Below are 16163 nucleotides of genomic sequence, written 5' to 3'. Positions count from 1 at the left end.
GTTTTTAAATTGTTATGTTAGTCGGTCTTCCATCACTATAAAAGAAAGCCTGAGACTGGGTAATTTATGAAGAAGAAAAAAGATTTATTTGGCTCACAGTTCTGCAGGCTATACAAGCATGGCACCAGCATCTGATCGAATTCTGGTGAGGTCTCAGGAAGCTTTTACTCATGGCAGAAGGTGAAGAGGGAGGAGGCATATCATAGGGCAAGAGAAGGAGCAGGAGAGATGCTGGACTTTTTTAAATAACTGGCTTTCATGTGAACTAACAAGCAAGACCTCACTAATTGCTGTGAGTAATTACTGTGGGGAAGGCATCAAAGTATTCATGAAGGATCCATCCCCATGACCTAAATAACTTCTAATAGGTCCCACTTCCAACACTGGGGATCACATTTCAACATGAGACTTGGAGGAAACAAACGTCCAAACTATATGAATAGGCTTATTATAAAATCGTTTAATTATCTTTGTTTTTATTTCCAGTTTCTGAGTTGCATAATCCCTGTATTAGATGAGATAAGCTAAGTGCTGTAACAGATAGCCCAAAAAAACTTATAATAGCTCAAACCCAATTCAAGTTTATTTCTCTCTCAGAAAAATAGTCCAGGTGATTCAAGGCAGGTTTATGTTTAGGGGTGGGCCAGGGAGGTCATTTAGGGTCCCAGGATGACTGGACTGTGTCTTCAATTATGGCTTCTAGGAACTCTCTGGACATTGACACCCAACCGAAGGAAGGAAAAAAGAAGCTGTCAGGTTTTCTATGGGCCAGCCCTGGAAGCTGGCCACATCATTGCTGATCACATTCCACTGGTTAGAACTCAGTCTCATGGCCAAATACCTAATGTCAGGAGACACTGAGAAATATAGTCAAGTTGTATGCCATGGAGAAGAGAAACTGACTTTGATGAATGCTTAGCTATTCTCTACCACATTCTCTTACATGCTAATTCTTCCTGAGGAAAAACTAAACCCTCTGTTCAGATTTTTCCACCTATGAACTAGCAGAAGTGGGAAGTATGTGAAAGGCGAAATTTTAATTTGTGTGATGCCTGAAAGGTCTTTTATTTTGAGAAGTTGGTTTCCTGAGACGAATACTATCAAGAAACATCACTTCTTACCAATACCATTTATTGGTAACAATACAAGCAAGACTCTGGGAACTTTTAATTTAAATGTACAATGAAAAGATTTTTATCTCATTTTGTTTCTTCTTGAAGGGAACTAACAATGGTAATACTTAGACTTTTAAATATTTTAATCCATAACCTCTTTTCTCCAGCATTACTAAAAGTAACCAGGACATAGTTAAAGAAACAAGTTAGAAATAAAAGGCAATTTGGTGGCTATCTAGGTTGAATCAATACAAAGGTAGTTAGCTTCTCAGAGTCTTCTGATCTGTTGTGGCAGGAAGAGAATTGGATACATGTAGTATCAATAGATAAGAAAAGAAAAAGAAAAAACTTAAAATCATTTTCCTTTTTCCTTTCTTTCCTCCTGCATCACATCAGTTTTATCATCAATATTCACAGAAGTGGTAGCATTTCTCTGGATCTAATAAAGTGCATGTAGATTTCAACACAAGACTGAGTCTAGTTAACAGGAACCCACTAGAATCTTCCCAAAGGGGAAGTTATGTAGGAGTGCAGTAAGAGCTAATTGTCCATGAATCCAGGTAATGCCTGTTTACCGGAGAGCTTTCACATTGCTATAGATAAGGGAAATAAAAGTGAGGTGAGGGGGAGTCTTATTTGTTACATCTAGTCCAGAGCCAAGCAAAACCCATATGTTTAGAAAGCTCTACAGTGATTCTGATGAGCCCTAAGGTCGAAAACCACTGATCTCCTAAGAAACACGCATTTCTAAATGATGAAAGGGGTGGTTCAGTTGTAATACAAAGCTGAGGCTGGTCAGACGGCTAATGACATTTAGGTCATGATGAAAATCTAGCTCAACAAAGCATCCCTCTGTGAAATGTGATGTGGTTACAATAAATGTTTTCCAATTGTGCATTTTAATTAAGTTGGATGTAGATGAGCAGGCAAATTGATGTTTGCAGTCAAAAACAAATAAAAGACTGACACGCAAATCACTCTCAAGACTTAAAGTTTGGCAAAAAAAAAAAAAAAAAAAGACCGAAACGAGCAACTATATAACATCACCTAGGCATAGCTCTTCTAGCTGCTTGGAACAAAATTATTTGTCTACATTGCCATTATCTCTGGACTGTTGTAATATTTATTGAATGCTGAAGGAGGGTATCATGTGTAAGTCATCATTTCCTGTAAGAGTGAGTTGCACTCTTTCCTTGTATCTGACTGATTTACTGAAACTCACAGGCAACAATGAATTACATAACCATAATGGAATTCACATATTAGTCAGAGCACATTATTATAAATTAGCTACACTTTGAAAATTTAAACACCTTTAAGTCCAAGACACTACTTAACGTGAAAACATTACTTAAAAATTTAAGTTACATTCCCTGTTTTAACAGCTGAGTTTAAGTACTTTTTGTAAATATTGCCTTTTTATATTTCCCTTTCTTAATTGCACTCCCCTCTCAGATATTTTATTACTGGTTTAAATTCTGAACTGTTTTCCACTGACAAACAAAATAAAGGCTTGTTTAATTCAGTTAGGTCAGGCTTCTAAGTTTTTACAGTTGTAAATTTGATTTTCATATTTCTAAACTATTTCCTACATATTTCACCCTGTGTTTACAAAATTATGCTCTCATAATTTCTGTGTTCCATTCAGCATTTATAAATAGGTGGATATCTATTTAAAGAAATGTATGAAAGTATCATTGAATATATAGCTTCCTTTTTTTCAATTGATTCTCCTTTAATTCAACACAATTGTATATCACAAAACCTATGTACATATACAAAAACCTACAAGTGAAATAAATCTGTAAATGAAATTGTTTGAATACATTTAAAGTTCAAAAGTGTCTCATATTCACCTAATGTTCAGAGGGGAAAACTTGTTCCAACTTTCCACCTAAGATCAGCCTCCTGTTCATGTTGCTGCAATGAAGACAAATGACTGAGGTATATAAAGTGTGATCCTGCTCACAGGCCATTAAGTGTGGTTAGATTCCTGGTCAAAATTACTAGAAGTTTGAACATCTTTTCAGATCTCCACTGATTTGTGTATTGTTCCTTCCGTATAGGCAGGTGGGCTTCTATTTGCAAGTACAGTCTTGGCATTCATCAATGTAAAACAGTAGGAAAAAGATATAAAAGGTCACAATAATGACATAAGGAAATTCAACTGAGAGAAATTACTACTTGGAGATTCTAAAGAAAGCAGAACACCATTTGAAGGCCTAACTTTCTAATAATTCTCAATGCCCTGGCCAAATTCCATTGCCTTTTAATTCAATTCTTCAGAGAGAGACAATTCACTTTAGTATGTTCCCAAAGAGAAAAATTACAGGACGGTTTTGTTTATTTTTATTATTCTCATGGAAAGTAAGAAATAGATGTACCGGGAAAACCCTTTGCTCACCTACTCCTATTCATAAGTGAAGCTTTCTTAAAATAAGTGCTAGTCATAGTTGTATTTGTGAATGTTTATACAATTATCTCTGTGCTGTGCGGAATATGAGTGTATGCAACTGACTGTTTATGGCTAACTCCTGTGATTCTGAATAAAAAAAATATCTTTCTCAGGCTCTCCCCTCTGCATTTCCACTGCCTCTGCCTTGGTTCTAATTTATACAACCTTTTCAAATATAGACTTTTAGATTAAGAAAACAATGCTCACACATTGTAAAAATGAAAATCTTTAAAAATATCTCTTCATGCTTAACTAACTATGCTTTACCACCCAAGCTGGCTTCATGAGCATGTGACCTGGATGGTCTTCCAGGGCCACATGCTTTGAAGGGTCATGTGCTTGGTTCATTGCTCTTCTATTGTCTTTTTTCCCCCAAACTTCAACTTTTATTGCAGATATGGGGGTATGTGTGCAGGTTTGCTGCATGAGTATATTGTATGATGCTGAGGTTTGGGATACGGATCCTTGTCATGCAGATAGGGAGCACAGTACCCAATAGGTAATTTTTCCACCTATGGCCCCTCCCCTTCGTCCCCAGCAGTCTGTAGCATCTATTGTTCCCATGTTTTATGTCCATGTGTGCTTAATGTTTAGCTCTCACTTACAAGTGAGAAAATGTAGTATTTTATTTTCTGTTCCTATGTTAATTTGCTTAGAATTATGGCCTCCAGCTACATTCACGTTTCTGCAAAGGATGTGATTTTGTTCTTTTTATGGCTGTAGTATTCCATGGTATGTATATATGTACCACATTTCTTTATCCAGTTCACCACTGAAGGGCACCTAGGTTGATTCCATGTCTTTGCTAATGTGGTGATGAACATACGAGTGCATGCGTCTTTTTGGCAGAACAATTTATTTCCTTTGGGAAGGAAATAAATAAATAAATATACCCAGTAATGGGATTGCTGGGTCAAATGATAGCTCAGTTTTAAGTTCTTTGAGAATTCTCCAAACTGCTTTCCACAGTAGCTGAACTAATTGACATTCCCACCAATAGTGTATAAGTGTTCTTTTTGCTCTGCAGCCTCTCCAGCATCTGTTGTTTTTTGACTTTTCAGTAATAGCCATTCTCATTGGTATGAAATGGTATTTTATTGCTGTTTTCTTAAAGGATTTTTATAGCTTGAGGTCTTACATTTAAATCTTTAATATATCTTGAAATAATTTTTGTATATGGTGAAAAATAAGGGTCCGGTTTCAGTGTTCTGCATATGTCTAGTCAGTTATCCTAGCACCGTTTGTTGAATAAAGAGCCTTTCACTATTGCTTGCTTTTACTGGCCTTGTTGAAGATTAGATGGTTGTAGATGTGCAGCTTTATCTCTGAGTTTTCTATTCTATTCCATTTGTCTATGTGTCTGGTTTTCAGTCAGTACCATGTTGTTTTGGTTACTGTAGCGTTATAGTATAGCTTGAAGTTGGGTAGTAATCTTTGGCATAAGTTTTGTTTTTTTGCTTAGGATTGCTTTAACTATTAGGGCTCTTTTTTGGTCCCATATGAATGTTAGAATAGTTTTTCCTAATTCTATGAAAAGTGACATTGGCGGATTGATAGGAGGAGCATTGAATCCGTAATTTCTTTGGGCAGTATGGCGATTTTAACAATATTAATTATTCCAATCCATGAACATGTAAGGTTTTTCCATTTATTTATGTCATCTCTTATTTTTTCAGCAGTATTTTGAAGTCATCCTCATAGATATCTTTCACCACCTTGCTTATCTGTGTTCCCAGGTATTTCATTTTCATTGTGGCTATTGTAAATGGGATTGCGTCCTTGATTTGACTCAGCCTGGACATTATTGGTGTATAAAAATGCTACTGAGTTTTGTACATTGATCTTGTATCCTAAAACTTCACTAAAATTGTTTATTAGTTCTAAGAGCCTTTTGGCAGTGTCTAGGGTTTTCTAGGTGTAGAATCATATTATTAACAAAGAGAGATAGTTTGACTTTTTTTCCTATTTTGATGCCATTTATTTCTTTCTCTTGCCTGATTGCTCTGGCTAGAACTTCCAGTACTATGTTGAATAGGAGTGGTAAGAGTAGGTATACTTGTTTTGTTCCAGTCCTCAAGGGGAATAATGCCAGTTTTTGCCCATTCCGTATGATGTTAGCTGTGGGTTTGTCACAGATGGCTCTTATTATTTTGAACTGTCTTCTTTCAATTGATGCCTAGTCTGTTGAGAGTTTTTTATCATGAAGGAATGTTGAATTTTATAAGAAGCTTTTTCTATATGTATTGAAATGATTATGTGACTTTTTGCTTTCATTCTGTTTATGTGGTGAATCACATTTACTGATTTGCATACATTGAACCAGCCTTGCATCCCAGGAATAATGCCTACTTGGTTGTAGTATATTAATTTTTTGATGTGCTGCTGAATTCGGTTTGCTAGTATTTGGTTGAGAATCTTTGCATCTATGTTCATCAGGCAAACTGGCCTGAAGTTTTCTATTTTCATGTGTCTCTGCCAGATTTTGGTATCAGGCTGATGCTAACTTCATGTAATGAGTTAAGGAGGAATCCCTCCTCTTTGATTTTTTGGGATAGTTTCAGTAGCATTAGTACCAATTCTTTTTTGTACATCTGGTAGAATTTGACTGTGAATCCATCTGGTTCATGTCTTGTTTTGGTTGGTAGGTTTTTTTTTATTACTGATTCAATTTCAGAGCTCAATATTGGTCTATTCAAAATTTTGATCTCTTCCTTTTCAATTTTGGGAGTTTATGTGTTTTCAGGAATTTATTCATTTCCTCTAGATTTTCTAATTTCTGCGCATAGAGTTATTCATAGTATTATTCTCTGAGGATCTTTTGTATTTCTGTGGAATCAGTTCTAATATCATCTTTGTCATTTATGTTTGTACTTATTTGGATCTCTCTTTTTTTGTTGTTAATATAGTTAGCAGTCTATCAATCTTACTTATCTCTTTGAAGAACCCACTTCTGTTTTCATTGATCTTTTGTAAGCATTTTTACATCTCTATTTTGTTCAGTTCTTCTCTAACATTAGTTATTTATTTTTTCTGCTAAGTTTTGGGTTAGTTTGCTCTCTGTTTTCTAATTCCTTTAGGTGTAAAGTTATAGTTTTAATTTGAGATCTCTCTTACTTTTTGATGAAAGTGGTTAGTGATATAAACATTCCTCTTAACACAACTTTAGTTGTGTTCCAGATATTTTGGTAATTCAGTTCCTATTTTCATTAATTTCAAACAAATTTTAAATTTATCCTTAATTTCATTCTTCTTCCAAACGTTATTCAGGAGCAAGTTGTTTAATATCCATGTATTTGGGTGGGTTTAAGATATCTTCTTGATATTGATTTCTGTTTTTATTGTACTGTGGTGTGAGAATGTGCTTTGCATGATTTAATATTTTTTGGAATCTGTTGAGATTTGCTTTATGTTCAAGCATGTGGTCAATCTTAGGAGATGTTCCATGTGTAGATGAGAAGAATATATATTCTGTGGTTGTTGGATGGAGTGTTCTGTAGATGCTTATTAGGTCCAATTGGTCAAGTGTTGATTTTAAGTCCAGAGTTTCTTTGTTAGTTTCCTGCCTTGGAGGTCTGTCTAATGCTGTCAGTGGGGTGTTAAAGTCTCCCACTATTATTGTGTCTAAATCTGTTCATAGGCCAACAAGAACGTGTTTTATGAATCTGGGTGCTCCAATATTTGGTGTGTAAATATTTAGGATAGTTAAATCTCCTTGTTGGATTTACTCTTTATTATTATGTAATGCCTTTCCTTGTCCTTCTTAATTTTTATTGGCTTAAAGTCTATTGTATCTGATATAAAATAGCAACTCCTGCTCTTTTTTGTTTGTATGGTGTACCTTTCTTCATCCCTTCACTTTGAGCCTGTGTGTATTCTTACATCAAGATGGGTCTCTTGAAGACAGAAAATGTTGGGTCTTATCTTTGTACTCAAGTGCTACTTGGTGCTACTCTGTGCATTTTAAATATGTCATTTAGCCCATTTACATTTAGGGTTAGTATTGATATGTGAGATTTTGATCCTGTCATCATTTTATTAGCTGGTTGTTATATAGACTATATTGTGTAGTTGCTTTATAATGCCAGTGAGCTATGTTCTTAAGTGTGTTTTTGTGGTAGCAGGTGCCGATCTTTTAATTCCACGTTCAGTACTCCCTTAAGGACCTCTTGTAATGCTCGTGGTCTATTTGAAACAAATTCCCTCAATGTATGCTTATCTGAGAATGATTTTATTTCTCCTTCCCTTATAAAGTTTATTTTAGTGGGATATAAAATTCTTGGTTGGAATTTCTTCTCTTTAAGGATGCTGAAAATAGGCCCCTAATCTCCCCTGGCTTGTAAGGTTTCTGCTGAAAGGTCTGCTGCCAACCTAATGGGGTTCCCTGTGTATGGGACTTGACCCTTCACTCTAGCTGCCTTTAAAATTTTTTCTTTTGTATTGACCTTAGTGAATCTGATGAGAATGTTCTTTGGGGATGGTCGTCTCATAGAGTATCTAGCTGGAGTTCTCCATATTTTTTGAATACACATGTTAACCTATTTCATGAGATTAGGGAAATTTTCATGAACTATATCATCAAATGTATTTTCCAAGTTGTTTATTATCTCTCCTTTCTCAGGAAGGCCAATGAGTTGCAGATTTGTTTTCTTTATATAGTCTCATATTTCTTGGAGTTTTTGTTTAATTTTTTAAAATAACTTTTCCTTTATTTTTGTTTGAGTTGATTCAAAGAACCAGTCTTTGAGTTCGGAAAGCCTTTCCTCAGCCTGGTCTATTCTGCTATTAATACTACTGATTGTACTATGAAATTCTTATGGTGAATTTTTTCAAGTCTAGAAGTTAAATTTGAATCTTTCTGAAAATGGCTATTTCATCTTTGAACTCTTGGATTATTTTACTGGATTTCTTGAATTGAGTTTCAACTTTCTATTGAATCTTGATGAGTTTCTTTGACATCCATATTCTGAATTCTATGTATATCATTCCAGTCATTTTATACTGATTAAGAAACATTGCTGGGAAGCTAGTGTACTCATTCTGAGGTGAGAAGACACTCTGGTTTTTAAATTGCCAGAATTCTTGGGCTGATTCTTTCCTATTTGGGAGGGTTAGTGTTCCTTTAAATATGGTGTGAGTTGAATATAGTCACTTGGCTTTATTTCTGGATGTTTTGAAAGGGCAAAGGCTCTGTACAGCATCTTTATTTGCGGCTTAATGCTTTTTTTTTTTTTTTTTTTTTTTTTTTTTGGTTTCACAGGGTGCTATATTAGCAAACTCTTTTTGGTGTGGCAGTTTGGGCTATGATCCAGTAGATGGCATGTAAGAGTAATGTGTGTTAGGCCCTTACTCAGCCACAGGGCTCCTCTGTATTTACTCAAGTTTCCAGCCATGCTTTGCAGTAGAGTACGGACAGAGGTGACTTCCTCTCATTAGTTCTACTCCTACACCTTTGGGAGCCCCCTTTAATCACTGGTACTGTGTCTGCATTTCTTTTGTTAGGCGATCCAAGCTGTGGGGCTCCCTGAACAGAGGCTCCAGCAAGGAGATAGGCCACATTCTTTCCAGGCTGGTCCTGTGGAGGGAGGCATGCCTTGCTCCTGTTCCAGCCCATGAAAACACACATCTCATCCCTCTTAGTGCTCTGAGAGTGTGGGTTTGTTTTCCACTTGAGTGCTGGCCACAGATCTTGGCTCAGCACTCTTGAGCTGCACACTGCAGCCTGGGATACCAGGATCAGCTAGTGGCTCTATCCTTTGAACCCTTGGGAGTTAGGTTCCACGTGCACTAGGGGATCTAAAGTGCTCCCAGGCCATCAAGAACATAATCAGGTGGAGCAAAGCATCCAGCTGTGCAGTGGAGGCTGCTGTGCACATGTTCCTGCAGAGAAACCAGGCAGGGTGTGGAGGAGGGCCTGCAGAACAGATGTGCCCCAGTCCCATGGGGAAGTTGACCCCATTTTCTTCTGGCCAAGCAGTAGGCTGGGGCTAAAATTTCTTGGATGGAGATAGGGAACCTTGCGGGGATGGGTGCCTATAGCCAGGTTCCGCCAGAGATGTGTCGTGCACTAAGGCTCCTGTTTCTGCACTGGTTCAGGTACCATTTATGTCTACTTTCTGGACAGATTCCCCTGTCAGCTCAAATGTCCATAGGGCATGTTGGGTCCCCTGTAGCCAGGAATCCAGAGATCCACAGCAAGTGTGGGTAGTCCCACAGTTCCTTCACTCACCCATTCCCCGGGACCCATTCAGGCCTGGGAACTAGCCCCAGTGTTTGGGTACCCTGGACAGGGTTACCAGCCTCCTCCCTCCTCAGCCTTAGCATCTGTGTTGCCATCTGCTCTTTGCATTTTCTCTCCAAAGATACGTCCAAATGTTGGTTTACTTGAAACGTTGATCTCTCTCAGGCATTTCTTGGCTATGTCACTGGCCCTCGTGTTCACCTTTTGTTCTACTGTTGTCTTGAAACTCTTAATAAATTTTGAACACAGGATCCTTTATTTTTATTTTGCATCCTACCTCTCTCCTATTCCTCTCCACCTATGAATTACTCTTAACTGTTTGTTACTTCAAGAAATTCTCTATGTATGTAAACATGTTTGTAGGTATGCATTGGTTTTTACATCAATGGGATTATTCTGGATATAGTCTATAATTGCTTTGCCTCCTCAATTATGCATGTTGGAATTTTCCCATTACTCTGCCTTCCTAGCATCTATTTCTTATTACCCATAGAGAGCCTCCATACTGCTGTGGCATGGCCTTTCTAGTGCTGATTATGCCACTTCTCTGTTAAAAATGGATAATGCTTCCCTTTTGCATATACAATAAATTAGTGTCTTGATAAATACATCAGGCTATTTAGACCTATTGGCAGTGTGCTGGCAAATTTGAGTTTCTGAGCATGCAAGTTCTGAAGAACACCTACAAACTAGGAGAGTCACAAAGATAAGCCCCTTTGCTGTGCAGTGAGCTAACTGGTCTTCTGAAGTCTCATCTAAGCATGGACTTCTATTTTCAAACTTTGCAACACCCTCTCTCGTTAACAGGTATGAAAAACGATCTTTTTTTTTTTTTTTTTTATTGTAGAGTTACTAATAATCAGGCTAGAAATTAGTAAAGGTAATGTTGTAGGCTGAAAGTTTATGTTTCCTCCAAATTTATATGTTGAAATACTAATCTCCAATGTGATGCTATTAGGAGGCAGGGGTCTCTGGGAGGTCATCATGTTTAGATAAGGTCATAATCATAGAGGCTTCATGAAGGGATTTGTTTCCTTATAAGAAGATTCAGAGACTAAAACTCTTTCTCTCTCTTTGTTGTGTGATGACAAAGCAAGAAGGCAGTCAACAGAAGCCAGGAAGAGGGCTATCCCTAGAACCTGACCATGCTGGCACCCTGATCTAGGACTCCGTAGCCTCCAGAACTGTAAGAAATAAGTGTCTGTTGTTTAAGTCACCCAGTCTGTTGTATGTTATTATAGCAGCTCGAGCTAAGACAAACAGGGAAGAGGGCCTTTAGCTTTTTACAAAGTTGATTAATCTACCACAGAGGGTTATTTTACAGATGAAGAAAATGAGCCTGAGAAACAAGATGTGTCATGCCCAAAACCGCAGAATTTAGTGATGAACTTAAATGAACATCTATTGCTTTTCAGGTTAATAGACTGTGACAGTTTCTTGGAATTTTTCTGAACACTCTAAATTCTGAGGTCAGAATGGTATTCTGAGCTTAGAGAAGTCTGGCTGTATGGCAACAGCTATTGTCATTGCTCCCAGTGCAACATTTATAGGATATGGAGGCTGGATTATTGAAGTTGATGGTTTAAAACGCCTGTGGAGGGCTGGGCGCGGTGGCTCACACCTGTAATCCCAGCACTTTGGGAGGCCGAGGTGGGTGGATCACTTGAGGTCAGGAGTTCGAAACCAGCCTGGCCAACATAGTGAAACCCCATCTCTACTAAAAATACAAAAAATTAGCCAGACATGGTGGCGGGCGCCTGTAATCCCAGCTACTCAGGAGGCTGAGGCAGGAGACTCGCTTGAACCTGGGAGGTAGAGGTTGCATTGAGCCGAGATCACGCCATTGCACTCCAGCTTGGGTGACAGTGCGAGACTCCATCTTAAAAAAATAAATAAATAATGCTCGTGGAGTAGCCACTCCCATACATGTATGATTATCAGTGAATTACTCAATCTCTTTGAGCTTTAATTATCTTAATCAGAAAGAAGATATGATAATGTCTACCTTAGCTGTGATTAGGAATAAATACATTTTTAATTTATTCATTTACTCAACAAATATTAAGTTACTATTCTGTGTCAAAAATTAAGCTCAACAATGAGATTATGGCAGTGGACCCTGCTCTCATGAAGTTTACAATCTGGAGGGATTTAAAGTATAAGAAATCAGTTTCTTGCACAAAATCAATGCTCAATTAATAACACTGCAAAATATTTCTAAATGATTTTCTTGCCTTCTTTTTTTTTTAAAAAAGGAACTAACACTGCCGATTGATCTTTAGAGATATTCTCAATCATGAAAATTGGAACATCTATATTGAAATCACCATGAAGAAGATGTCCATCTTCCCGTCCTGTCCTTCACCTCCTGTTGTTCTTCTTTAACTATTTGCTAGTAAATTGGCATACCTTCTGCCCAGTGCTTTTTTTCTAAGTGTTTTAATAGAGCTTTGTGAAAAATTAGCTTTTGAAATCAGTCTCGCTCATGTGTGAGAGCTTACAAACTGTATAAGGAAATGTCCATCTAATAAAAAGCACTTTGAAAATCGGGTTAAGGATTACTTACTTGATGTTAACCAAGCATCTTGGTCTATGTGCCCATTTTGCATATCCGAGAGTTCTGCCAGACTCTACCTAGTCAGAGCATGCCTAGCAAGAAGACACTGCATGTCCCAGAAATCAGCTTAGAAGCCTCACTAAAGGAAAAATCAGCCTAGTGAGGTCCATGTGAGACCTGCTCAGGAATGTGAAAGAAGATCAGTAAGGTTAGTGCGTAAAAACAATGCCATGCACTTGGAAAGCTCTAGAAGTGAGTCTTGCATGCAGGACCTTTTGATTTCCTGTGCTGAGCTGCAGATGTCTGTTTTCACAGCAGTGCCTGCCAGAGCTGCAGTTGACAAGGCCAGCTGCTCTCAACTGCCAACTGTCAGTTGACGTGGCAAGCTCCTACCAATTTGTGCTGAGAAAACAGCATGGAATCGGGTCAGCATAGGACAAGACTTTAATATCCTCCATCTGTCAAATAGAGTTACTTGGAGAAAACTGAACATTTGGAGCAGGAGTTGTTCAGGCTATTCTATGATAACATCTATACATGATTCAAAAAGCCAAATTGCATTCAGTTAGTTTTCCTCTGCTGTGAGACAGCAGGAATTGGTCTAGTAGATACAACTGTATGACTTTTAGTACTTCAGGTGGCATACATTAAAGGCTTCCCCCACTAGATCCAGAACCTACCTTCCTTCCTCCCAGGCACTGCTGGAGTTGAGGCTTAGTTAGGACACCATATTGGCAGTTGTGGGGCTGCCAGGTTATTTCTCTCCAGTCACACGTCCTGTTGTCTGAACAACTAAGGCAAGGCACGATCCACTGGCCTGGAATAGATGACAAAACTTTCTTTGGTTCTGTTTCTGCTGATGAAATTATAATTTGTAAGTAACTTTAAAATTCAGCTATGGCACACCATTTCAGAAATTATAGTAAGACCATCCTTATCCTTTAAATCTAGTGGAATAATGAAGGCATGGCTTCCTGCCAACCAAATAGAATAGCAACATTAAGTAATGTTCTGAAATAACACATTTCATGCTGAAATCAAGTATGAGCTCTGTTCCATGAAACCTTATACTTATTAAAAATCTAAGTATTACTCAATCATTGCCTATTTTTAAACAGTACATTGAGCACTTAAGTAGGACCAAAGCATTAATAGATTGGGAGCCCCCCAAACTGGCAATTAGCCTCAAATATTTATTAGCCTAACACATGCATAGGTTCTCCATCCAATAGTATAATAGATCTATTCCCTGCTCTCAAGAGATTTAAGATACAAGAGAATTACTTCAGTATGATAATGTATTATTTTGAAGATTAGTTATTTTTCTTTGATTTGATTGATGGCCTTTTTGGTGTGAATCTCTTCACCTCTTTCTAGCTGTTGCCTGAATTTCTTCATCTGTTAGATGAGGTGTGTACTATTCTCACATGATTGGTGGAAGGATGTAATGGAGTAATGTATTTAAGACACATTTGCAATATTGTATTTATCTTTTGTTACTAACAGAGTTCAGGTAGAAAGTAGGTCCCAAGCTTTAGCAAATGTTTATAAAATAAATGAATATTCTCTATGCATTTAAGATCTTTCCTGTTTTATTGAGAGAATAACATTCATGCAAAACACTTCAGCTTTTAGTGTGAGTGGATACATTAATAATGTGGTAGAAAAATATAATTTTGTTCCTTGTTCATCTTTTCAGGAATTAAGTGTGAACATAGCACATCATATAAACAAATATGGAGTAGTTATTTCTCTCCTTGTTGGAGAATGTATACAATGATGTCTCTGATAATCACTCTCCTTACCCTAAATATCTTGCTTATGTTACTAGCATATATTTACCCTTCAAAAATGAGGGGCTAAATATCACTCAGATAGTTCTTGAGTTAGAAAGAAAAAAATTTAAAAACTTTGTCCATTCTGGCTTTGATTAGTGGTACTGCTAATAATGGTATCTGGTGTTATATGAAGTTTAGTGGAAAGGATTTCTGTTTTTGGGAGATGAATATAGTGCATTTTATATTCATGACTTCAGGGATGTTAGAATTGTGAATGTGTTTGTGTGTGTGTAAATAGTTATAAATAATAAAATATGAAAGAGGATATAGTTTATGGCTCTTACTGATTGACCACAGAAAGAGAAAGAAGTGTAGGTGTATTAAGAGAGAGAAACTGGAAGAGATAAAAGAAAATCAGAGGGAAAGGAGATGAGAAAATTATGAATTCCAGGAAAGGAAAGAAAATATACAATAACTTTGCGGGGTACAATGTCAACTGGAAGAGAAATACAAAACTTCAAAAGGAATGCAGACTCATTTGTTCTTCTTACCACAATTTTTTTCTTTTCTTTGATTTTTACATGTAATGAGAATTCCAGAAAACTGCTTTATTAAATGTCTATCTACTAGGTACTTTCTAAGCAATTTCAGGAATGATAAATTAACCTTTATGTCTCCATATACATATTACTCTCTAGAAGGATTTAAGTTTAATACAGTAAGTATATACTCTGTTGAAGTGTGAGGCATTACTGGTGTTAAAATATCATAATAATTTTTAAAAAATAGTTAACATTTTTCAGAACCTCCCAAATGCTAGGAATATTCTAAAAACTTTATCAACATATTTAAACATCAACAACCCTGTTATCATCTCCTTAACCAGGGCTCAGGAACTCATCTGAGATCCTCTAGTTAGTAGGTGGTAGAACTAGGATTTGAGCAGGGCAGTCAGCTCCAGAGTCCATGCTCTTAACTATAATGCTAATCCTCAAAAATTTATAATCAGGTTAGAAGGTTATAATATATATTTTATATATTTTCCCACATCTACTCTCAGAGAGTCACAGTTGTTCAAAATAGAGAAAGAGTCATGGAAGTCAGAGTGTTCCGGAAGGGTCCATGAAGCAGATAAAATGTGAACAGGTCTTTAGGGACAGATAAGATTTGAAGACGTGGAAGGAGTGACACTTTAGGTACAGTGAAGAGATGGGCCTGACAGGAGTGAGACTGAAGAACTGGCTGCATATATTGGAGAAAAAGAGGGTCTGCTATGTGAAAGATGTTTCTGAAGTTTCTGGTTGTACAGAATGGCAGTACTGCTAAAAGAAACAACACAGAAAATTTTGGAGAGATGCTGGTTTTTGAACAGCAAAATAAAGATTGTCCTCCTCAAAAGTGCTTATTTTTCCATCCAATTCTCTTTTATAATTTCTTTTTCATTCAGAATATATCTTGCTTTCTAATTCTGTTCTGGCAAGCATGGTTTGTCATTAATAACCAACATCCTCCACATCTTTGATGTAGACACAGCCTAAAGTTTAATCTTTGTTGATGAATTTCTCAAGCAAATCTCCTTAGATAAATGATAGTCTTTCCTTCACAGAGGTTCACATGGAGTGGCTTCGTAGCACCACGTTGGATGGAGTTAGAAGAGGCCTTACTTAGGGTGTGTCCTTTCTCTCTCCCCGCCCCCTCACTTTTTTTTTTTTTTTTTTTTTTTTTTTTTTTTTTAAACAGAAGAGGCACTCTGAGGCCTGAAGAGTTAAATAACAGAAGTGGGGTCATGCTGTTAATGACAGAGCCAGAACTGAGGTCTCTGAGTCTTCAATTTGCCTATCCTTTTATCATATTAGGCTAGGTCACCACAAAATAATCAGCAGAAAATGAAATACAGCCCCACAGCCTCTTTGGTAGCACTTATAGGAAAACTCACAAACTGATTGTTATAATGAATTTATTTTAAAAAGCTGAATTTATTTAGCGAGTTCCTGTGTTGACAGAGACTATGTTTAAGCAA

General features: G+C 37.1%; 1 protein-coding gene across 9 annotated transcripts in view; it reads right to left on the bottom strand.

Annotated features, from left to right (window-relative positions):
- CPED1 (cadherin like and PC-esterase domain containing 1) overlaps window positions 1-16163 on the bottom strand; it is a 310851-nt gene that overhangs the window by 43118 nt on the left and 251570 nt on the right. For 8 of the 9 annotated variants that reach the window (XM_038004438.2, XM_038004435.2, XM_038004436.2 and 5 more), the window contains one exon: window positions 13046-13182. In XM_038004438.2, the coding sequence (XP_037860366.2) occupies window positions 13046-13182 (137 nt within the window). Of the gene's footprint in view, window positions 1-12440; window positions 12543-13045; window positions 13183-16163 lie in introns of those variants that run through there. The other variant, XM_038004439.2, reaches the window with a different exon arrangement.

Source organism: Chlorocebus sabaeus, chromosome 21 (genome assembly GCF_047675955.1).
Source record: "Chlorocebus sabaeus isolate Y175 chromosome 21, mChlSab1.0.hap1, whole genome shotgun sequence".
Lineage (NCBI taxonomy): Eukaryota > Metazoa > Chordata > Mammalia > Primates > Cercopithecidae > Chlorocebus > Chlorocebus sabaeus.
This window is presented reverse-complemented; position numbering and strand designations above follow the sequence as displayed.